At 39.8% G+C, this 25,981-nt stretch overlaps 1 protein-coding gene across 12 annotated transcripts in view; it reads left to right on the top strand.

The window, feature by feature from the left end:
• PRKD1 (protein kinase D1) overlaps positions 1-25,981 on the top strand; it is a 305,153-nt gene that overhangs the window by 230,118 nt on the left and 49,054 nt on the right. For 7 of the 12 annotated variants that reach the window (XM_065595395.1, XM_065595393.1, XM_065595391.1 and 4 more), the window contains one exon: positions 4,179-4,202. The exons of the other annotated variants lie outside the window; for them this stretch is intronic. In XM_065595395.1, the coding sequence (XP_065451467.1) occupies positions 4,179-4,202 (24 nt within the window). The remainder of the gene's footprint in view (positions 1-4,178; positions 4,203-25,981) is intronic. 12 annotated transcript variants of the gene reach the window in all.

Genomic DNA, 25,981 nt, shown 5'->3' with positions numbered 1-25,981 from the left:
AGCTTCACTAAAATAAAATACGTGTATTTATGTATTTCATTTAAGAACAAAAAGTTAATGACTAGAATAAGTTAGGTTACTATATATTTTTTGTCATGGAGCGGGATACCTAAATAGTATACACATTGCCATAATTAATATATTTTAATAGCTAAAAAAGCTGCACTGTGCACACAGAAATGAACCTAATAGTAAATAAAAGTTTAAAAACATTTTAATTCAAAAAAGAGGAAAGAATTTATAAGCATATGAGAATAATCATTGTCTTGTTTTCTTTCCAATTAAAATGTTACACTTATTGAACCTGACATACGACAAGAGCGTTATTCAAATGACATAGGCCTAGTGTTATATGCAACACCATCCATGAACCCCAATTATCTACAGATGCCATTTATTATCATTAACCTACTTAGAAATTCAGGTGCACATTATGAATACATACTTTTTTTAAATAAAACCCTACTTAAAATATTTAGAACAAAAGAAGTTGCAGATTGTGCTTTTCAAGGTTTATTTTAGAAATGCACACTTATTAATGTCATTACAATATTGATAAAAATAGAATTAAGAGGCAATGTGACACTATTTTAGATTGTTTCCAGAACTGTTGTTAAAAGCGGGGTGGGGGGGGGACTGCCACTTTATGTACATTTTAAACAGCTTAAAATTGCTGCAGGACTTAGTACTGCCAAAAAAGACACATTGGATTAAAAAGGATAAGATGCTTCTCAGGAACAATAAATAAACATTAATATTTAATTATTATGTAACCCTAGGCTGAATTTTGAATGCCATGTATAGAAAGGGCAGGACATTATTTTTTACTTCACTTGATGCATGATTACATCTTGAGAATTTGCTGTTCCTAAAAAATAATTGTTACAAATAATTTTGGGAGGCAGGATGTGTCAGAGGATTGGTGACCGAATATGGAACCTTTTTCATTTAGGCCATTTGTCTGTATCCAGCCCAGTTAAGTAATGATTCAGATGATCATCTAATGTCTGGTTGGTGTGGCCTACATATAGTAATTGGGTGTCTTAGTTGAGGGTCTCAAGGCTGCCATTATTGTATGTGTTCTGAGCATAGTGGACTTCGGCTTTCAGAACTGTCATTAAAGCACCTTTCTGGAACATTAAATAGATAGTTTTTGCTGTAGAATGCTGAACAATCCTATTGATACACTTTTCTAAAGTTTAGGGGTGTTCTGGGCTTTGGTTCAGGCCTCTCTATATAAATGCTCTGTTAGTTGTACAGCTCTGTTGAAAGTTTCAGTTTGTTAGACTTCTAATTCTGTGACTAAAGGCCTGCCTGTCTGCTTGTTGGACACATGTTCCTTGAATTATTTAAACACCTTTATTAAATGCCATTTAAAAAAAAATATTTAAAAAAAATCCAGATTGTTACTCTGGATTTCAATATGAAGAAATATAGTAGGGTTCATAATGAGTGGCAGTGCATATATATTAGTAACATTTATTTTCTTTACAGATCATTAACTCATACAATGCTATCATTTTCCTACCAAATTATGCTTCAGAATGACATATAGATGGATAAAATAAAAACCTTTAACAAGTAGCAGGTCAAATGCTTAAACCTTGAGAAATTAAATAGGTAACTTGCTAATTTTCCTTTTCTTCCAGAGGTAACAATTTCCATGAAGAAAATGCTCCTCATTTAGGGCCAAATTCTCAAAAGTGACCTCTAAAATTGTACCCACTGTTTTTGCATGAATAGTTTTCCCCATGCTTGTTTTTTGTACATATACACTGTTAGCTCTCATCATTCTAATCCCTCTTTTGGACTCTCTCTTTTTCTGCAGTGTTCATTTAAAGCCAATTTTTTGTTGTAATTTATATTGTGATAGCAGTTGAATGCCCCAACTAAAGATCTGCCTTGGTCAATCCAGAGTCAGACCGAACATGGCCAACCTGAACCCAACCTGAGAGTTCTAGTCATTTTCAGACCAATCCTGTCCCAAACCTGACACTTCCCCCCCCAAACTTGTGTCAGCACTGCCATCTCATCCTTAGCACTCGGCTTGGTGAGGATTTCCTGCAAGCCTAGGCACATGATTCATCTCTGGCTGCCTTGTGCCCATGGGGTTGATGCAGCAGTGGCTATGTGCCCTGATCCTGCTGGCCACCATTGCCTTGCTGCACTGTGCTTGCTATCAAGTGAGAGGCACTACAACTTGTCAGCACACACTTCACGTGCACACAGATTTCTTTAAGGTGGTGCTGGCCGGCAGGACGAGGCGCACACATCCACTGCTACATCAATCCTATGGACAGGAGGAAGTGATCAGAGATAACCTCACCTCACCCAAGCCTGAGAGGGTTAGGTGGTTTTCCGATCCAACCTGACCCAGATCCGTTGGTTTGGAGACAGGTTGCAAGGATCTAGTCCTAATTTGGACAGCGCCCAATTGCATTTGGTGCTGTACATACAAAAGGAAGACATCGTCCCTTTCCCAAAGAACTTAAAATTCATCATCAATCATCATCATCACATTCCGTTGAACCACTAACCATGTGCTCTAACTGCTATGTAACCTTTGTCCTTCCACTCTGTCCCCCTTGTTTCTTTCCTCACTATTCTTGTTTTGTTGCATCTTATATGTCATTGTAAGATGCTGCAAGACAAGCACCATGTTTTTTTTCTCTCTATTTGCTCTGTTCTGTGGGCATAGAACATTTGGGGGCACTACAAATAATAAGATGAATAATTTGAACACACACAAAAATCAGGTGGCTAGATATCTGTCTAATACAGATATAAAAGGCCTCATTTTTGTGTGCACAGATTTAAGCATAAAAAATGCATGCATAAAACTTGTATATGCAAAATGACTGCAGTTTTAAAGAAAATGTGAAGATGCTGTATTAAGATGCCATATTTTCACAGAACATTCAACCTTGCCTCTAATTCTGCTGTCTCAATCAGTTGTGAGTGGGCAGACACACTCAATCAAATACATTTCTCATAAGCCTTCCCTCCATCTCTTTCTCCTCTTGTTAGTCTCCATAAAAGAGTGTGACAGCTTTCTTACTGAGATGATTGATTTGGGTGTATTCAGAATCAATTCTGCTTGGTTTAGTGACTAAAAGAAATGTTAACTACTTTTTACTCCTGTTTACCCTGCAGACCCAACACAGCTGAAAGTGAGCAAGTTAGAGTCTATTCCCGGAAATGTACTATCAACAGAATTGTTAACAAAGTTTGACTTCTGTGTGAACCCAAAAGAACCCAGCTTTAGTTTGAGACACTTAAGACTATGCTATGTCTACATTGCCCTCTGTTCGGACGACAGGGGCATGAATAGCAATGCGCACCAAAGTGCTGCTCTGTAACTCCCCTGTGTGGACACTGCATGCATGGGGGTTCCTAGTTTGCATTAATATAGTCCTGTTTGAAGAGGACCACATTAACGCAAACTATGAATCTTTTAGGTTGTGCCCTCAGCGTCCACACAGGGCAGTTACAATGTAGCAAGCACTTTGGTGTGCACTGCTATCATGCCCTTGTAGTTCAAACTACAAGGCAGTGTAGACAAGCCCTTGGTTTGAAGGGCAGGCAGTTGGGGGGGAAAAAATCTCTTTACTTTCAACATGAGTAATTGACATAGAAGTCTTTGAGAGACAATAATCATGGAATGCCAGAAGGATGTTTTAATTATCCTTGTACCACCACACTTGAAACTTGTTTATAGTGCTGTATATGTATTTGTTTACTGATCTGAGAAAACTTTAACTTCCCACTTTATGAGCATACATATCATCTACATACATAAATCAGCCAGTAAAGCATCTAAATTATTTCATTTGCGCTCATAATTGATAATGGGTCTACATTTAAAGGCTGTTTTTAAAAAATCTAGCTCCAGAATTCTAAAGTTTTGACAGTGATTTATTTGTCATTCTCAATTTAGTAATAGTATACTTCTTATTCAAACAGACATTTTAAGAATGTGAAGATCAAAGAGTAGGTTACATAATCTAGTAGTTCTATCTGAACACCTAATCAGTTTTTATTTTGATGTTCTACTGCGTAGTAGCCCCTCAATGTAAAATGATAAAATATTCATGCTTCCTTCAAAAGTAACATTGTTTTCTTTTCTTTTTTTTTCCTACTTTGTTCTGCTTTTTCCTCTTTCCAACTTGCTGTCTCAGTCTCCTTTCAGCCCTGGCTATGAGGTATGTACTAAATTTACTACATTCTCTCTCATAATATCAAGAACAGATGTGTTAAAAGTTCAGCATCTTTTATTTTACAGCCTGATGTTAGAACTCGTTTTAAGACACACGTGGGTTAATTCAGATTTGTATGTCATGTTCTTCAAAATTCAGAGGTGTTTAGTTCCAAAGTTTTGATTTGTCCTTGAGAGAGAGAATGACCAGCCACACAATTAAGAAGTACATTCAGATTCCAAAATGCACATCCACCGAGAGTTAGGAAGTTCAAAGCTTACTGCTTGTTCTTTGTTGTATTTATAGTAAACAAATACAACTAATTAAACATACAACTAAAAAGCCTTTAACTCTTAAATTTGATTCTGCTATGAAAAGAGGAGATGTAAAATTGGCACCTTTATTCTTTATAAGGTCATTCAACCATAAATGAACACATGATTTGGACTGTAGAATCTTTATTACCAGTGATGATGTACGGTAAGGAAAACCCAGCTTCACTTTCAGATATCTGTAAAAAGCAACAGAGAATCCTGTGGCACCTTGAAGACTAACAGATGTATTGGAGCATAAGCTTTTGTGGGTGAATGCCCACTTCGTCGGATGCATATAATGGAAATTTCCAGGGACAGGTATAAATATGCTGGCAAGAATCAGTCTGGAGATAATGAGGTTAGTTTAGTCAGGGAGGGTGAGGTCCTCTGCTAGCAGTTGAAGTGTGAACACCAAGGGAGGAGAAACTGCTTCTGTAGTTGGCTAGCTATTCACAGTCTTTGTTTAATCCTGATCTGATGGTGTCAAATTTGCAAATGAACTGAAGTTTAGCAGTTTCTCTTTGGAGTCTGGTCCTGAAGTTTTTTTGCTGTAAGATGGCTACCTTTACATCTGCTATTGTGTGGCCAGGGAGGTTGAAGTGTTCTCCTACAGGTTTTTGTATATTGCCATTCCTGATATCTGACTTGTGTCCATTTATTCTTTTACGTAGTGACTGTCCAGTTTGGCCAATGTACATAGCAGAGGGGCATTGCTGGCACATGATGGCATATATAACATTGGTGAACGTGCAGGTGAATGAACCGGTGATGTTGTAGCTGATCTGTTTAGGTCCTGTGATGGTGGTGTTGGTGTAGATATGTGGGCAGAGTTGGCATCGAGGTTTGTTACATGGATTGGTTCCTGAGTTAGAGTTGTTATGGTGTGGTGTGTGGTTGCTGGTGAGGATATGCTTAAGGTTGGCAGGTTGTCTGTGAGCAAGGACTGGCCTGCCTCCCAAGGTCTGTGAAAGAGAGGGATCATTGTCCAGGATGGGTTGTAGATCACTGATGATGCGTTGGAGAGATTTAAGCTGAGGACTGTAGGTGATGGCCAGTGGAGTTCTGTTGGTTTCTTTCTTGGACTTGTCTTGTAGCAGGAGGCTTCTGGGTACAAGTCTGGCTCTGTTGATTTGTTTCCTTATTTCCTTGTGTGGGTATTGTAGTTTTGAGAATGCTTACCTACAAGATCTTCACCAAGCATTCTCATTAGTGATCTTCACAGACCTTGGGAGGCAGGAAAAATCCATGTTGAAGTTTGTTTAATGTTGTACACTGCCAAAGTATTTGAAATGGTGAAAATTTGGCATCTTTCCCTTTGTAACATCTGTCTGAGATGCACCCATGGAGGAAGAGCAGGCTTTGAAAATTTCCTCATTGTTGGTAGGAAAGGAAGAATTATTGATCAACAGGTGTACGAAGTGTATTAAAATGCTCAGCTGAAGATTATATCAAGATTGGTAGTCCAGTCTATTAGAAACCATGTCCCTCTGGCTGAAAAAAAAAAATCTGGGTTTTTTAAATTCTGTAGCACTACAACCAATTAACCCCAAAAGTATCCACCCACAAAGTAGTACAATGCAAATGGATACATAGGAAAATGTTTTTGTAATGCATAGCATCATCTTTATTATAGATGTGTGCAATAGTTGAAATGCGAGCAATTAGGGATTATACTTGGTGGTCTATATAAATCACGATTTATCTGTTTAGAAAATTCATGACTGTGTAAATGGCAAAGTATTAACTTTCACAGAGTTCACATGGAGAGAATTTTACAAGTAAATTTAGTCAATTTCAAGGACAGAATGAATTTTACAAGTAACATTTAGTCCTTGAAATTTGTCATATTGCAGGGCAACTGCACCAGTATTCCCTCCTGTAAGCGCCACCCAAGGCACCTGCTCTCAGGCTTGCGGCTCCTCAGTTGTCACCTCTCTTGGGTGGAGACACGCATCTCTCTCCCGCCGGACTGGAGTTTTTTCCAGGCTAGACAGTTCCCTGCCTACACTGTGAGTTCCCAGCAAGTCCGACTGCCTAAGCAGGCCTGCTTTGCTTTCTCTTCAGAGGCTATAAACAGCATAATTGCCCACAGTTATAAGTTACCACACAGCTCTTTCCAAACGTTTATTCTTAAGGTGAAAGCATTACAGAGAAAACATTAAAACAATAAAAGAACCTACACTCATGCTAATAAGCTTACCCCCCAACTTCAGCAAAGCCTCTGGTTGGAGTCAGTCCTTCAAGCCCCACACAGGGATTTTCCTGTGGTTACAAGTTCATAACAGCTTTTGCTCAGCACAAGAACACTTATGAATCTATCAGTCACTCCTTTATATGGTTTGGCCTTTGATCTTGTTTTCATGAACCAGATGATAACAGACAAGGACCCCTCTCAAGGCAGAGCTTCAAAAAGCTGATTTCTTGCATAACTGGAGGAGATATATTTGTATGCACCTTGCCCTAGAGATTTCCTATGAAACCCACTTAACTTTAAAAGTTCATTCTTATCTGGCACATTGTTTCAAATAGTCCTTTGAAGCTTATAACACTTCCCAGGGTTTACATTACTCATGCCTCTTCCCTTCACCCCACGAGATGATGTATACAATCCCACAATAATACATAAACATTTGCATTTTTAATACAACGAACTCCTAAGATACTTAAGTTAAATCTTACTGAATTAAGTTTAATTCAGTAAGGTTGGTCCAAGATATTACAGGAAATTGCCATATCTGTCACAAAATTGACTAAATTTACTTGTAAAATTCATTCTGACTTGAAATTGACTAGCTAAGGTAATTTTTTATATTAAAGACTGCATTGTAGACATTTTCCTTTTAAAAATAATATTTAAAAGTTCACGGTTTTGGGGGCATTTTCACGATTCCTGTGCCCTCCATGAAATCATGATTTATACACAGACCATAATTATACTGTATGTTTAGCATTTTAAAACACTTTTGAAACAGATTTCACTTTTGGGAAGACAAACTAAGCTAACCATTTCCTTCGTAAAAACAGTATCTTAAACAAGCTTTGAATTTGCAAATTCAAGTATATTGTTATATAAAATAGAGGATAATAGTGTACATATTAGAATGTTGGTTCTAAATGGAGATGTTTCTAAAATGCTGAATTTTAGAAGTAGGTCTGAGTGGATTTATAAGCTCTGAAGTTTTACATTTTTTTGTTTTCTTTTTGAATGCAGTTATGTAACAAAAAATATACATTTGTAAGTTGCACTTTCACGATAAAGAGATTTGCAGTACAGTACTTGAAATCCTGGCCCCGGTAAAGTGAATGGAAAAACTCTTATTGACTTCAGTGGGGCCAGGATTTCAGTCAAATTCCAGAGTTTCTTATCCCAAAAGATTACTTGGTAAGTTTGCCTAGATATTTAAAAAATATAATAATTAAAATGTAAAATATATATCCCATATCCCAAAACAACTAACCCAATAAGCCAATTGCAAAGTAAGAGACAGATTCATCAGTACTTTCTGTACTCTCTGCACTGCTCTACAACAGCACAAAGTAACCAAAGCACAAAGTGAATCTGGCTCTAACAGTTAAACATTAAAATATGATTTAAGGTTGAGTCTACATCTCTTCAACTCATTATAGATATCACATGGTATCAGTCTCTTTGGGTCTCTTGTTTCATATTTATATTTCATTTTTTAATATTTTTAAAGCAATTCCCAGACATAAAACTGTTAAACTGGCAGAAAGGGTTGAGAGTTTATATCAGTAACTTGAGAGTAATAAATAAACAAACACACTAATTGTTGCCCAAACAGGCATGACAAACCCAGGAAATTCAGAGTTAGGGTTGCACTTAAAAGAAATTGAAATACGTTAAGATATAGAAAGCACATTTCAAAGACATGCTCTTTATTACATACTACTGTAAGGGGCAGACAATAATGGAAGTGCACCGTGTAGATGCTATACATTACCTATAATAGGCCTTGATTCTCTTGGGTAGAAAGGGGTATATTTAAATTGTTGGAAGTCAAGTAATTTTATTTTTAAAATTACTAAAAATATTGTGTTTATAGAAAGAAGTGGTAGGCCAACTCTTACAAATTGTTTCTCTTATTGACATCTCAGGGATCTCTCTCCCACTATTTGGTCAAAGGGGTTCTTTTACACACCTTAGGGGATGCCATAATTGAGACGAAGGAAAATAATTACAATTATTAACCATGGCTAATTTATTATTAAAGAAAGAAAAAGAAAACATTAAACAAACAACACAAATGACAGAACACAAATGATAAATTGCTTACTTCCATTATGATCTGTTTTGTATGTCTCTCTGTGGAAAGCTTTTAAGAGAGATTACTGTACTTCCTTGAGAGTGAACCTGCCTTTGGTGAGGCACTTGTCTCTGGGTAATTTGAGACCAAGGTCTATTATTTCTCCCAAATTATTGTGAATCTATTCTTAGTACCTTATTAGAAACTTAAAACTGTTTATTGTTGGGCAAAAGAATTTGTTTAAGGGCAGGAAGATCCTGTTGTTTTTTTAAATAAATAACTAGCTAGTTTACTGTTGGGCAAAGTCAGTTATCTTAACTAAATCCTATGAAATTGAAGAAAATATTTAAATCAGTTACTTAGACTAATCCATACAAGGAGTTGTATTAAGACAGGCCAATTATGAATATTAAGAAGCTTATATACAATTAAATCCTATTATTTCTCTATTTACTAGTGTTTGCCCCTGTCTTCTTTCCAGGAATACCTGTCTAACCATTTGGTGATTAATAAACTGTTAGTTTTTTAAATTGCAGCAGCAATTTCATATCTCAATAAAATCATTACAAGAGTTTAAATCTAATCCCTTCATGCAGTGCTTTAGTTAATTTTGTCTCACCAATCCATGTTGAAGTCTTGGGGAGGTTTTCCTGGGGTTGGCTTCCTCTTGAGTATGCATTTCACAAAGGTGTGTGCCATTTAAGAAGTACACAAAAGTTTTACAACATTTCAAACTACATATGTTTTTCCTGACATTTCAAACATGCAAGGCAATGCGTTTCTCTGAAAAGTGGGGTTGGCAGGGCTAACTTTACTCCTAGATTTATTGTTCTGACAACACATTCTACCTTTCCTTTTACAGTTAGGTCTTTTCCTAAGACATTAATGTTTTACATGGTTTGTCTTCTTAACACAATCTCCTTAGAGTTACGGTTTGTTTGTTATAGCAATTAAACGTCTATTAAATATTTTGCACAAAGCTCGAATTTCAATAACCAATTAATCTTTTAAACATATCACAAAGAAAATAATATAAAGTTAAAGCATGGTAAAGTTTAAAATGCAGCTTTCCTGGGTCACTTTTAAGGGCCATAAAAGACTAGGGAGGGTTTATCTTTCTGACATTTCCTTGTTCTTAGGAGATAGAAGCAGAAACCTTCTGGAATTTCTTTGATTAGCATTAACATTTTGTAACATAACTAGCTAAATATAATATGTATTGTTATATTTTCAAGCATTTTAGATATAACATACTTGTAGCTATGTCTTAATATTCAACACAGAGGCAAACAAGTAACCTAATAAAATAAGTTATAATCATTTTATTGCTATCACTTTTGCGTTAATATTGCAATCTCCCTCCTTCCCTAAGGCTATTTTACAGTGCTCTGGTAGTGCAAAGGGGCCTCGTGCGATATCTCTGTGCTGCAGTCATGGGGTGTGATGGCAGCTTGAGTAGACATAACCAGGCTAGCTTTAATGTAGCAGTGAAGGTCTACATTGTAGCAGTGAAGTTCTGGCAACATGTGCTTCAGTGCAGGCTATCCCCACAAGTAATTACCCAGGGTTTGGGGCAGGTTTGTACAACCTGTGCTGATGTGTGTGCTGCCAAAGCTTCACTGCTCTGGGACCCAGCTAGATTAAAGCTAGGTCAAGCTGCAGTCAAACCCCATAATTGTAGTACAGACATAGCCAAAGTAGGGGTGACACTTTAAAGCCACTTATGCTTCCATAGTGGTTATGTATAAATGAGAATCAGCCAATTAACATGACTGTAAAATATTATAGCAACATGATACAGGAAAGCAAAGTAATTGCACATAGAAGTTTTCTTGTTTTGCATATTGTCTCAATTAAAATGTTCAACTCCGGCTGAGAGAACTTTGGGGAGATTTGGCATTAAAGACTCTATGCATAACTCGATGCAGTTCCAGCTAAACCTGCCTGGAATTAGTTTTACTACTCTGGCTATTCTTGTTATCTTTAAAGAAGTAACAAAATGTTGACATGTAGGTGGGATAATATAGAAAAATATAGTGTATCTTAAGGTAAATATGGGAACCTTTTCAGGTTTAATGACCATTTACATTGTTAAAATAGATTGAGACACGGTATGAAGCATTTAGTTCCTCTACAGATTGTTTTGGCACAAGCTCTGTGATAATATAATGCTACAATGTTTCGTTATTTCCCTTATTTGTACTGAGTCATTTTTTAATTGAAACAAGCTTTGTGGTTTTAAAATAAAAAAAACTAATATTTTACTGTCTGCCTTCCCATAAAATGACTCATTTAATTACTTTTAATTCATAAAGCCAAAATACCATAAGATACCATAATACAAGGCTGCTTTATCTACGCATTAGTGATATCAATTATAGTATGGTACATTTTAGCTTAGAAAGGGATGTATTTGTATTGCTCTTGAATAAATATGAAAAGCAAAGCACCCATTAATGAATGACAATCTTTAATGCTAAATCATTATTTTATTTAATAAACATGGTGATTCAAACTGAATTAGAGGGTAAATTTTTCATTTCAATCTGCTTCACATTTGCTACATGAGACAAATTCTCTAACACCTAAAATATAAACTAAATAATTGTAAAACATTTAAGGTGTCATCACAAATAACTTTAGATCAAAAAAAATTTTAAACTAAAATTTTATGTCTTCATATGACTGTTTTTGTTACTATATTAAAGGGTCATCATAGGTAAAGTTAGAGAAGACCAATATGATAAAATCTATCCCCTTTAAGGTATAGGATACATATTACGCTATCTATCAGGTACATTATCTCCTGTTTAACATTGTTTCGTTATGTTGCTGATCAATTAGAGAAAATGCTCGTTTAAAGTTGCGCAATGCTCTCTTATAACATCATTTGTCAGCCGCCTGTTTTGTTCACTGCTTGCAGAAAGAGCAGCCCGTTGGAACTAGCTGGTGGGGGCTTGGAACCAGGGTGGACTGGCAGCCCCCCTATCAGCTCCCTAAGTTCCCTGTGCAGCAGCCACCCAGCAGGCTATCAATTACTGGGCAGTTCAGCTGTCCCTCCCCCCGACTCCTCTGTGCTGCTCCTGCCCTCTGCCTTGGAGCTGCTCCCAGGAGCCTCCTGCTTGCTGTGTGTGTGTGGGAGGGGGGGTGCTAATGTCAGGGTGTCCTCCTCCCCCCTGCTTCTACTCCCTGCTCCTTTACCCCATCTGGAGGGGGGACACGACAGGGCCCAGGACGGAGAGAGCTTGCTGGCAGCAGCTGCTGTCTCAACTTGCTGATCTACTTAAAAAGGCAGTGCATTTAGAGTGAGGTCAGTGTACGTAAAGGGACAATGCGCGGGTCTCTCTCACACCCACGGTGTGTGTCTCTGTCTCTCTCTGCCATGCTGTCTCCCCGCCCTCAATTTGTGCTCCCTTGTAGAGTGTGAGGCTACATTAACAACAATGTAGGAACCCTTGAGGGCTCAGATGAGTGCTAGTTCATCATTTAGCAGTAAGGCATTCCCTGGGAAATATCCCACTCTCTTCCACCCTCTGACTTCACCACCCAACCAAGCTTCACAATCATCATTGCTGTGTACAGTATTAAATTGTTTGTTTAAAACGTATAGTGTGTGTGTGTTTACATTAATTCTTATGGGGAAATTGGATTCGCTTAACATCATTTTGTTTAAAGTAGCATTTTTCAGGAACATAACTACAATGTTAAGCGAGGAGTTACTGTATTAAATTAATTCCATAGTCAACCTTTGCTAAAAGCCCAAGTGAATAAATAGGAGAGAAGAGAGAAAATTGTATCAAAGTTAAGTTCCACACTTGCTGAAATATGATAATATAGGCCATGTGCCAAGTAAAAACTTTTCCAGAGGATCACAAATAAAACTGGGTTAAAAAAAAAATCTAATTCCCTATAAGGAATATTAGTCAGTAATTCAAGTGTGTTATGTAATTGAATCATAACATGAAAGGATATATTTTCTTCTGGAGCATATAGACTATTCCATGGGGTTGATCCTCCCTTGGTTAATTCAATCTGTATAGGTTTTTATGTTCCCCATCACCACAACTGTCAAAAATAATTGTTGACTAAAGCTTCTTTCTTTCCAGCTTGTGGAACTGAAACCTTGCCCCATAGGTCTGACTCAACTCCCACTCAAGTGAATGGAGAGATTCCCTTTGATTTTAGTGGGAATCTGGCTGGACACTTTTTAGAGACGGGGTTGAAGTAGATGCACGGAGCATGATAACTCACATCTTCACAGTCCCTTACTTGGAGACCAAGGGTGAAATCCTGGCCCCATTGAAGTCAATAAGAGTTTTTCCATTCACTTTACCGGGGCCAGGATTTCAAGCCAATATTTAATTATAACACTTTGCAAATTAAAGCATCATCAACATTGAGAAGTTAGTAATGGAAAAGATTTATTAAGTCATCTAATGCAAGATTGTCCCTCATAGCATATTTTATGAACTTTATTTATCCATATTTAAGGATCTTAAAGAACTTTATTAGCAATAAGTGTCATAATGCCCTCATCACACGGGGCCACTGAGGCACAGAGGAATTAAGTAACTTACCCAAGGCTGTACAGTGCATCAGTGGCAGAACCAGAAATAGAACCCATGGAGTCCTGGTTGTCAGTTTTCTTTTGGATTCACAAACAGAATAGCACTTACAGATCTGGGTTTTTCCTCACACACCAATGTGCACGTGGTTTTTTTAAGTACATACTAAATTTGCTAAACTGTTGAATACATTTATAAGGCTCAATCCTGCCTTATAAAACATAGCACCTATTGCTCTTGTATCTGGCAGGTTTGTTTGAAGTTTTTGAAGAAAAACCGGTGTTGGGGGTACACTTACCTCTAGGTAGAGGTATTTTCACTTCTACTCGTGTTACCTATTTTAAATACAAGGAATCCCCCTAAAACCTGTCCTATCTCTACAATTGCTTTTTAGTGAAGGCCCTATATATGACAATATGCTAATCACTTCCCTTTGTCGGCCTTTAATACTGCTTGGAGCAGACGTATGATTTTTATGTTCATTTATAATTTTAGTACAGTGTGCACAACTGACCTACCACACTGTTTTTTTTAATGCGGCCTTATTAGTTACAAAGCACAATATAGAAGTACAAACTCAAACCAAGCCAGAAATTCCTGCAACAATATTCAGAGACTGCAGTGAGCAGAAACAAATAGGTGTCTGTATGAGCCCCTTGGTATCTGCAGTCCCCAGCATGCTCTTTGCTTTAGTGCTGGGAAATCCCCAATTCTGCCTGTAAAGTTTGTAAAGTTTCATAAATGCTGTTGAAAGCCAGTAATTGTTTCTTATTACTTCACAAAATGAGGCAGGCTACAGACGGCATTCAAAGCAGTGTTTACTGACATTGATGTCTGAGCAGGGAGTGCAGGATACATAATTTCCATGTGTGGATGGTTTCATGCTAAAAGACTGTACTGACAAAACTTCTTTGATGTACTCATTTAAGTATTTTGAAAACATTAGCTATCCTTGTTTTAGCGCTTGCATGATTAAATCATACTTTAGTCCAGGGGTCTCAAAGTCCCAGCCCGCAGGCCATCTGCGGCCCGAGAACCTCCCCACTGCGGCCCGTGGAGGACAGACGCATGCAGCCATGCTGCCGGCAATGTCTGCTGCAAGCGCCTCCGCCCCCCACAGCTCCCATTGGCTGGGGGAGAGGGACAGGGACACCATTGCTAGTTGTCAGACAGAGTCAGCCATGGAGGCAGCATCACTTTTTTCCACAATGAATATAAACAAGTCAAAATACCGAACACAACTATCTGATGCACACCTTGCTGCAATCCTGAAGGTTTGAACTGCTCAGTCACTCAGGCCAAACATCAACAAACTGACAGAACTGAAACGTTGCCAGGTGTCTGGCAAACACTAAAAACTCTCTGGCAGGCGAAAAATTGTATAAAGTTGTATGACAGTTTTATTATTTCTAAGAAGTTCAAAATAAAAAATATAAATGTTTTCTTTTCTGAACACAATCTTCAGTGACATTATTGGCCCGCTGGGAGGATTTGAGCACTGGCACTGGCCCTAAGGTAAATTGAGTTTGCGACCCCTGCTCTAGACTTAAAGAGAAAGGTGCTAAAACATGGAGAGGTAACAATTATGTGTACAATAATTCTGTTTTCAGTCAGGTGACTGCACAATATTTCAATATCTTTCACTGAAGTTTGGTTTCCTTGAGTTCAAAGTAATCACAGCCCTTCAGATGAGATATGTAGACTAAAGAAAACCAACACCGATTGCATGAAAACTCAGGTAGTTTCTGTGGCCATATATATAACCTCACTTGATACCAACTTTCTGTCAGATACTCATATACTAAGGCTAGTATTAGTTCTATATATGAACTATTGCAACAGGTATTCCTGAACACTGGAAATGAAATGTCACATGGGTGGTTCTTTTTCTTTTAGATTGTTGTTCTTCACTGCACAAATTAACAAACCAACACACTGCAGATTTTAAAAAAAAATGTTCAGAGCAATGTAGAGATACAGGTAATAAACTGAACTTACTTAGTTTTGTGGTCTTATTGGATGCTTTTTGCTGACACACAACATCAATATAGTGCACAGGAATAATTTCATATACATTTTATATTTCACACATTTGCTTAAATTTTGTCCTCCAAAGGTAGCAAAAAGCCCCAAAGCAATGGAGTCTCTGTGGATGGTTTTGAAAAACTTATTAATGGAATAGTGTAAATGTGTAGCATGAAATTATTTCTGGTGACACAGTTGACTTCACCATGCTTGTATAAATGTAAATAGGAGGAGAATTTGGTCCTTTGTGTTTAATTTATTATTAACATGGCACAAACAGACAGATATTGAAATCAAACAATTTTTCTTCTAATAGAAGCTTGTCAACTCATGTGACATTTATCAAGAATTCCAGAGTATATTTTTAGGAATATTTTTTTAAAGCCTCTTACAATTACTCAAGCAGCTAGTGCTTTTTGCAAATTTTAGACTAGTCTGATCTGTTGTTTTAGGGTGTAGTTTCTGTGTTTGGCCCCAAGAGGCCAGTTTTCCACCCATTGAGCCAGCTTATTCTGCTCCAAAGTTGTCTTTGTCCTTTCCTAAAGTTCCATTCCTTTAAGTGTCTGGGGAGTGTGCGATAGAGGTCATCCTCGCCCAGAGAGAGCAACTGTCAACTCCACTTTGCTAGTTTTATGTGGCAGTGAAGGGGTTTCGGACAGGATAAGAATCTCAGGGAAGAGAGCAGGCAAAAAAGGAATCTTGGGAGTAATACCATCTCCCTCCAGGATTGCCAACCCTCCCAGATTGGCTGTGAGTCTCCCAGAATCGGTCTCGAACTCCCTGAGGCTACTGAAACAAATCTGGGAGATTTGAATAGGCTGCTAAAAGTCCGGCGGCACAGCAGCACTAAGGCAGGTTCCCTAACTGCTCTGTCTCCGCGTGGCTCCTGGAAAGGACCGGCACCTCCCTCTGGCTCCTAGGCACAGGGGCGCGCTAGGGGGTCTCTGCACGCTGCCCGAGTGCCAACTCTGCAGCTCCCTTTGGACAGGGACATTGCCTGCAGGCATGGACAGTGCGCAGAGCCGCCTGGCCGCCCTTGAGCCTAGGAGCCAGACATGACGGTTGCTTCCAGGAGCTGCTCAAGGTAAGCGCTGTCTGGCTGGAGCCTGCACCCCTCGCCCCGCTCCCACAACAAAACCGCCTGCCCCAGCCCTAAGCCTCCTCCCCCACCTAAACTCCCTCCCAGAGCCTGCACCCCCTTCTGCACCCAAACCCCCGTCCCAGCCCAGGGAAAGTGACTGAGGGTGGGGGAGAATGAGTGATGCAGGGAGCAGGGATGGAGTGAGCGGGGACAGGGCCTTGAAGAAGGGGCGGGGCCACGAGGAAGCGTGCAGGGCAAGGGAGTTTGGGTTTGTGCAATTAGACAGCTGGCAACCCTATCTCCCTCTTCTCGTGGATCTTCCTCCCTTGGGTTAGCAGCTTCTTACAGGCCCAGCTGCCTCCTTCCTGCACAATCGGCATGTTTCAGTGTAGTGGCCGCATCACCTGTGTCTGACATAAACTAACTGATGCATTTCAGCTACTTTAGTGAAGCTCATAAATTGCACAGACTGGAGGCAACTAAGCAAGAGCAAACAGGCCTGCCAAGCCCGCTTTTCAACATGTAGGAAGAGTAGTGAGGGGACAGAATGCCTGGGGCAGAGGGTAGAAATAAGTGATCTATGGTGTGTCCCTCTTTACATTCAGGACAGAAAGAGTAGAACTGCCTCTCACCATTAGAGAGTTGAATTTTCAAAAGTGTAAACAAGTTGTGTTGGTTGGTTGGTTTTAAATCTCCTGACTTTTAAGTCATGATCTGGCTCGTGATTTTTCAAGTCTCTTTGTTGGATCAATTTCACTGTCTCAGTTTAACATCCATATAGTTAAATAACTGCACATTCTTCTTTGTATTTACAAAAGACACTTGAAATACAATATTTTGCCCTGTTAAAAGTATGCTACCTTGCTGGGAAATTGTTATACTGGACTATTTAGTGTTTGGAGCAGTGCTGGCTGTTCTAGTTTCCATAATGTAATCTAGTTAAGCAATCATTTCCTGGGAAGCTTCCAGACTTGCTGAGTCAATAATCTGGCTGACTACCAGGGGGAAAAAAATTATATCTCTACCAAACTAAACACATCAACTAAAGAAGTAGGTGCCCACTGGATAGGATTCTAGCTTTGACAATGGTTTCTAGAAGACATAAGATGTTACCACTCTATCAAAAATAGTTCCCTTTCCTTTCCTTCTGGAGACTTGAAATTGTGTCAGAGAAAAGAATCAGTTCTGAAGGCATATTTAAAAACATTTAAAAATCCCTGATTGAAAGGAGGAGACCATGAGTATTTTTGTAGCATCACTGGTAGCCGCATCCCCTCAGAAGGGATCCTTCCTTCTAGCCCAGCATATCTCCTGGGCCCACTTCAAAAACCCCTTGATTCTCCCTCTCACCTACCAGCAACTCTTCAAAGTGGTCAGATCCCCATAAGTGCTGGCTCACCCTCAATTCCCAGCCCCTTAGACAGCTAGAGGAATATACTAAGGAAAGCTGCTTCCCTACCTCGTCAAAGCTGAAAGAGAAATTTGAGATGATCAAAAAATGGAGAAAAAAAAGTTGATGGATCTTAATTGTTTGAAAGATCCATTGGACCCAGTTCTTTGTTTTTAAAAATGTAATGGATGTCTCTTGGTGGTAGAATTTCTTCCTCTTTGTTCTCATTAAAATTATGCAATTTAGTCCCAACAAAATTCAACTATTTCTTGGAGGTTCACCCCTTTACTTTAATGTGAGTCAGCATAGCTTCCATTAAAGGAATACTGTGCAAGCGCAATCTGCTAGAATTCTTTGAGCATGTTTTTAAAAAACTGAGTAAAAAGATAACTAGATGTAACATATTTGGACTTTCAAAACTCCTTTGCCATAGTCCCTCACAAGAGGCTGTTCAAGAAACTGAATCACAGGGCAAAAGATAAAACTGTGTCAGATTAGAAGTTCTAAAGTTTCTAGTAGAGAAAACCAGAATTAGGAATAAATGGTTATTTTTAAACTAGTTAATATTTGGGTGTCTCAAGGCATCTGTGTTGTGTATTATATAAATTGTTTTGAAAAAGGGAGATGAAGATTGAGGTGGCAAAATGTACAGATGATACAAAGTTTATTTAGCTTAATCAAGACTAGACGGGGTTATGAGGGACTCCAGAGGGACATAACAAAGCTAGGCGACAATAGGATAAGCATATGGTAGGCAAATTCAAAAGAATAGAATAAGGCTTTCAGTATGTAGTTCTAGTGACAAGACTTGTAAATTGAAACTCTAGTTTGTGCCAATAATATAATGAAATGAAAGCAAACTGAATGTTTCTGAATGTTGCTACTCCCCTTCCACCACACTTAAATCTTTCCATCTGTCCCTTCCAATTTAAATAATAATAATAATTAATAAAAACCCAACCATGTCACTGCATGTGAAAGGATCCAAAAAATGTCCACCTTTCAAGACCAAGTCAGACAGTAGGACATTGTGAAAAATGCTCCACAGATGATAGTTAGAAATAAGGCAACCCTTTCAAGGATTAGTTTCTTCAGAAGTAGAAAGTGCTTAGATTAAAACGCAGTGTGGCACATGTATCATTGATTGTGTCCTGTGTGCGCAAAAGGGCAAATCCGGAGCTCAGTATCTGGCCCTGGGAATGGGCAGATGCCTGGGAGGAATGTATCCTTTTCCAGGACACAGCATTGTCCCATGGATGTTATTGAGGCATAATGGCTAAAATATCCTCTGCTTGCCCTTTATACCACCCAAGGGAGAGGTGAAGGCAAGGGGATCCATGTAGCAGCAAAATCTCTAGCCCTTCCTCTGATTTGCCCATTCCTCCTGAATGCTGCCACGTAGAGAACTTGTGTGGAGCGGGGCTCTTTGCCATTCACAGCATGTGCACACACATGTGCACACATTTGCTTGTGCTGCAGAACCAGACTGATTCCCCTGCCAAAGGGCTCACTGTGGCTGTGGAGGGGGGAGGGCCTGCATTTCATAATTGGGCTTGTAAAAAAGTGAGAGTTCATCATGACTTCACTTAAGTTGACACAATCCCATTAACTCTGTGTTCTAGCTGTAAACTGTTGCTTAGCCCCGTGTTTTTTACAGACCCATTAAGAGCAAATATTTTAAGAGAAACCTACAAAATTCCTTGGAAAATGGATCTATTAACCAAAATGGGAGGTGTTGGCTGAAGAAATGTTTTCACTTTGTTTCAGTCATAGGGAGTTTCACATACCATCCACACATTACTAAATGTCCTTGCAGAAATACAGCTGAAGAGACTGGTTGACAAAAAGCACATTTTTAAATGTACAAATTTAAAAAAGGCTCTTAAAATTTAAAAGCTGTGGGCTTTTTAAGTATCTGATTGACAGAACAAAATTTGTTTGTTCACTGGAAATGTGAATTCTGGTAAAGAAACCAAAAATATTTTAATATTCTCCATTTGCCCTTTAATATTCTTGTCAAGCTGTCCTACAGTGGCTCAAGATGGTGAGTAGCAGCCTCAGGGCACAAACCGCAAATTGACTGTGATATCTATGCTTTGATTTGACCAACCAAGTACCAAATATAAACTCCTCAAGCACTATAACAGCCTAACATGGAGTCACAGACGGTCTTCTTGGGTTGATGGTCTCTTACACCAAAAATCACAACAATATTCAGGTTACTCCCAGTCCCAAAGGACCAGTCACTTACCGCAAGTCAATTGCACTTTAGATCTCATAGCAAAACAATTAGGAAAAGAAAATAAGGGAGTTATTTTACAAGGTTTAAAAAGGTAAACATATGTACAAAAATGAGTTGCAGTCTTAAGTTTCAAAAGGTAATAGAAGCTTTTATAATAAGCAAGCTCTGTATCAGGGTGGCCAAACTTAACGACCCTCTGAGTTGCATATGACAATCTTCAGATGTTTGAGAGCCAGTGCGTGCCTGCTGGGGTTCGGGGCTTCTGCCCCAGAGGAGGCATTTGTGGGGCTCGGGGCTTCAGCCCTACTCTTGCTGAAGCCCCAAGCCCTGGCAGGCACACCCCGCTGGGCAGAAGCCCGTACTCCACCACCCTGCTGCAAGGCAGAGTTCCCGAGCTCTCCCTGCCACCGCCAGTCTGGTAGGTGGAGAATGGGGGGGAAGCATGGGGGGCTCCAGGAGCCACACTAACTGTAAAAGAGCTACAGGTGGCTCACAAGCCACAGTTTTGCCACCCTTGCAAATGTCCCGTAGCGCAACCCAGGCTAACATTGGGAATCTTTTGCTTATGCCTGGAAAGCCTTACCCCTGAGTGTCCAAGCAGCTTAGAGTTTCTTCTTGTTAGAGGTTTTTATCCTATTCTCTGAGCAGCAGATCTCCTCTTCATCGTGGAGGGAGAGCAATCAGCAAAGTCTAATGTTGATGGGTAGAGCCCTGCAAATCCATGCATATCCGCTTCAGATCTGCGCATATCCGCATCTATCCGCAGACCATTTTTGCGGATAGTGGATCGGATGTAGATACAACTGCGCAGGGCTCTATTCACCAGCAGCGCCTGGGACTGGGTGGCAGGTCAGAATTTGGATTTTCCAGCACCCACTCACCGTTCCACTTCCTGTCCAGCAGCTCACGCCCCTCAGGCATCCCCACCATGACGCAGCAACACTGGCCGCACTCCCAGTCCCAGGCTTGGCCCGCCGGCTCCTAGGCAGCAGGGCCCGCCCCCAGTGACGGGAATTGGAGCTCATGAGCCCTTGTGAGTAACACATGATGTGATGCCCCTTCCTCCCAGTCCCCCCCCCTCCCCGCGCCGTCTCCTTGATACCCTACCCCCATGCTGTCCCTCACCCCCAATCCACACCCTCGCGCTGTGTCCTCCCTGCAAGACCCCACCCCACAACTCGCTCCCTTCTCCCCACCCCCATCGCTGGCCATTGTGAGACAGCTTGCTGGTGCGGATGCGGATACAGGTAAAAGACAGCTAGTGGATCGCGGGTGTATACTGGTGGATGCAAATCGGATGCAAATCCACATTTTTTTAATCTGCGCAGGGCTCTTTGTTGGAGATAACACCTTCTGTTGGAGACTAGTATTTCACACTTGTTAATGCTTCTCTCCTGTCTATTGATTTACAGTTACAGAACAAAGCAACAGAGGGTCCTGTGGCACCTTTAAGACTAACAGAAGTATTGGAGCATAAGCTTTCGTGGGTGAATGCCCACTTCATCAGACGCAAGTAATGGAAATTTCCAGAGTCAGGTATAAATCAGTCTGGAAATAACGAGGTTAGTTCAATCAGGGAGGGTGAGGTGCTCTGCTAGCAGTTGAGGTGTGAACACCAAGGGAGGAGAAACTGCTTCTGTAGTTGGATAGCCATTCACAGTCTTTGTTTAATCCTGATCTGATGGTGTCAAATTTGCAAATGAACTGGAGCTCAGCAGTTTCTCTTTGGAGTCTGGTCCTGAAGTTTTTTTGCTGTAAGATGGCTACCTTTACATCTGCTATTGTGTGGCCAGGGAGGTTGAAGTGTTCTCCTACAGGTTTTTGTATTTGCCATTCCTGATATCTGACTTGTGTCCATTTATCCTCTTGCGTAGTGACTGTCCAGTTTGGCCAATGTACATAGCAGAGGGGCATTGCTGGCACATGATGGCATATATAACATTAGTGGACGTGCAGGTGAATGAGCCGGTGATGTTGTAGCTGATCTGGTTAGGTCCTGTGATGGTGTTGCTGGTGTAGATATGTGGGCAGAGTTGGCATCGAGGTTTGTTGCATGGGTTGGTTCCTGAGTTAGAGTTGTTATGGTGTGGTGCGTGGTTGCTGGTGAGAATATGCTTAAGGTTGGCAGGTTGTCAGTTTCTCCTCCTTTGGTGTTCACACCTCAACTGCTAGCAGAGCACCTCACCCTCCCTGATTGAACTAACCTCGTTATCTCCAGACTGATTTATACCTGACTCTGGAAATTTCCATTACTTGCGTCTGATGAAATGGGGATTCACCCACGAAAGCTTATGCTCCAATACTTCTGTTAGACTTAAAAGTGCCACAGGACCCTCTGTTGCTTTTTACAGATTCAGACTAACACGGCTACCCCTCTGATACTTGAGTTACAGAACAAACACTTCAATAGTACCTTGTAACATAAGGTACAAATACAATAAGTGAGATTAATGCATGCAGCAATTTACAATCACTTCATAAAGTCTAAACACTAAACACATTCTTATAATTCTAGTACCTATTTTAACAATACTAACACACAGATGAGCCAGGGAGTTTCCAGCTACGTATTTATCAGTGTTCATTTGAGATCTAGGGGCCTTTGCTGAAGCTGTCACCTGGTCTGCGGGCGTCACAATTCTGACCTCTGGTCTCTAAAATTACAGCTTGTATGTTCTCTCCATATATTTTTTTTGTAACATGAGACTTTGTGGGAAATGTTAAGTGAGTCACACTATTGACTGAAAAGAATAAATAAATGTAACTCTAAACTGTCACCTGTTTTTTATATGTAGAGCTGTTTCCTTGTGTGCATTCCTAAAGCTCATGAAGGAAAGGGTTAACATAAGGACATAAGAACGGCCGTACCGGGTCAGACCAAAGGTCCATCTAGCCCAGTATCCTGTCTATCGACAGTGGCCAATGCCAGGTGCCCCAGAGGGAGTGAACCTAACAGGCAATGATCAAGTGATCTCTCTCCTGCCATCCATCTCCACCCTCTGACAGACAGAGGCTAGGGACACCATTCCTTACCCATCCTGGCTAATAGCCATTAATGGACTTAACCACCATGAATTTATCCAGTTCTCTTTTAAACTCTGTTATAGTCCTAGCCTTCACAACCTCCTCAGGTAAGGAGTTCCACAAGTTGACTGTGCGCTGCGTGAAGAAGAACTTCCTTTTATTTGTTTTAAACCTGCTGCCTATTAATTTCATTTGATGACCCCTAGTTCTTGTATTATGGGAATAAGTAAATAACTTTTCCTTATCCACTTTCTCCACATCACTCATGATTTTATATATCTCTATCATATCCCCCCTTAGTCTCCTCTTTTCCAAGCTGAAGAGTCCTAGCCTCTTTAATCTCTCCTCATATGGGACTCGTTCCAAACCCTTAATCATTTTAGTTGCCCTTGAACCTTTTCTAGTGCCAGTATATCTTTTTTGAGATGAGGAGACGACATCTGTACGCAGTATTCGAGATGAGGGCGTACCATCAATTTATATAAGGGCAATAATATATTCTCAGTCTTATTCTCTATCCCCTTTTTAATGATTCCTAACATCCTGTTTGCTTTTTTGACTGCCTCTGCACACTGCGTGGACATTTTCAGAGAATTATCCACAATGACTCCAAGATCTTTTTTCTGACTTGTTGTAGCTAAATTAGCCCCCATCATATTTTATGTATAGTTGGGGTTACTTTTACCAATGTGCATTACTTTACATTTATCCACATTAAATTTCATTTGCCATTTTGTTGCCCAATCACTTAGTTTTGTGAGATCTTTTAGAAGTTCTTCACAGTCTGCTTTGGTCTTAACTATCTTGAGCAGTTTAGTATCATCTGCAAACTTTGCCACCTCACTGTTTACCCCTTTCTCCAGATCATTTATGAATAAGTTGAATAGGATCGGCCCGAGGACTGACCCTTGGGGAACACCACTAGTTACCCCTCTCCATTCTGAGAATTTACCATTAATTCCTACCCTTTGTTCCCTGTCTTTTAACCAGTTCTCAATCCATGAAAGGACCTTCCCTTTTATCCCATGGCAGCTTAATTTACATAAGAGCCTTTGGTGAGGGACCTTGTCAAAGGCTTTCTGGAAATCTAAGTACACTATGTCCACTGGATCCCCCTTGTCCACATGTTTGTTGACCCCTTCAAAGAATTCTAATAGATTAGTAAGACACGATTTCCCTTTACAGAAACCATGTTGACTATTGCTCAACAGTTTGTTTTCCTATGTGTTGGACAATTTTATTCTTAACTATTGTTTCGACTAATTTGCCTGGTACAGACGTTAGACTTACCAGTCTGTAATTGCCGGGATCACCTCTAGAGCCCTTTTTAAATATTGGCGTTACATTAGCTAACTTCCAGTCATTGGGTACAGAAGCTGATTTAAAGGACAGGTTACAAACCTTAGTTAACAGTTCCGCAACTTCACATTTGAGTTCTTTCAGAACTCTTGGGTGAATGCCATCTGGTCCCAGTGACTTGTTAATATTAAGTTTATCAATTAACTCCAAAACCTCCTCTCGTGACACTTCAATCCATGACAGTTCCTCAGATTTGTCACCTACAAAAGCCAGCTCAGGTTTGGGAATCTCCCTAACATCCTCAGCCGTGAAGACTGAAGCAAAGAATCCATTTAGTTTCTCCACAATTACTTTATCGTCTTTAAGCGCTCCTTTTGTATCTCGATCATCAGGGGGCCCCACTGGTTGTTTAGCAGGCTTCCTGCTTCTGATGTACTTAAAAAACATTTTGTTATTATCTTTGGAGTTTTTGGCTAGCCGTTCTTCAAACTCCTCTTTGGCTTTTCTTATTACATTCTTGCACTTAATTTGGCAGCGTTTATGCTCCTTTCTACTTGCCTCACTAGGATTTGACTTCCACTCTTTAAAGGAAATCTTTTTTATCTCTCACTGCTTCTTTTACATGGTTGTTAAGCCATGATGGCTCTTTTAGTTCTTTTACTGTGTTTCTTAATTTGGGGTATACATTGAAGTTGGGCCTCTATTATGGTGTCTTTAAAAAGCGCCCATGCAGCTGTCAGGGATTTCACTTTAGTCACTGTACCTTTTAACTTCTGTTTAACTAACCCCCTCATTTTTGCATAGTTCCCCCTTTTGAAATTAAATGCCACAGTGTTGAGCTGTTGAGATGTTCTTCCCACCACAGGGATGTTGAATGCTATTGTATTATGGTCACTATTTCCAAGCGGTCCTGCTATAGTTACCTCTTGGACCAGCTCCTGCGCTCCACTCAGGACTAAATCTAGAGTTGCCTCTCCCCTTGTGGGTTCCCGTACCAGCTGCTCCATGAAGCAGTCATTTAAAGTATCGAGAAATTTTATCTCTGAATTTCGTCCTGAAGTGAAATGTTCCCAGTCAATATGGGGATAATTGAAATCCCCCACTATTATTGAGTTCTTAATTTTGATAGCCTCTCTAATTTCCCTTAGCATTTCATCATCACTATCACCGTCCTGGTCAAGTGGTCGATAATAGATCCCTAATGTTATATTCTTATTAGAGCATGAAATTTCTATCCATAGAGATTCTATGGAACATGCGGATTTGCTTAAGATTTTTACTTCATTTGATTGTACATTTTCTTTCACATATAGTGCCGCTCCCCCACCCCTCGCACGACCTGTTCTGTCCTTCCGATATATTTTGTACCCCGGAATGATTGTGTCCCATTGATTGCTCTCAGTCCACCAGGTTTCTGTGATGCCTATTATATCAATATCCTCCTTTATCACACAGCACTCTAGTTCACGCATCTTATTATTTAGACTTCTAGCATTTGTGTACAAGCACTTTAAAAACTTGTCACTGTTTATTTGTCTGCCCTTTTCTGATGTATCAGATTCTTTTTTATGTGAATGTTT

The sequence above is a fragment of the Chrysemys picta genome, chromosome 4 (assembly GCF_011386835.1).
Source record: "Chrysemys picta bellii isolate R12L10 chromosome 4, ASM1138683v2, whole genome shotgun sequence".
Classification (NCBI taxonomy): domain Eukaryota; kingdom Metazoa; phylum Chordata; order Testudines; family Emydidae; genus Chrysemys; species Chrysemys picta.
This window is presented reverse-complemented; position numbering and strand designations above follow the sequence as displayed.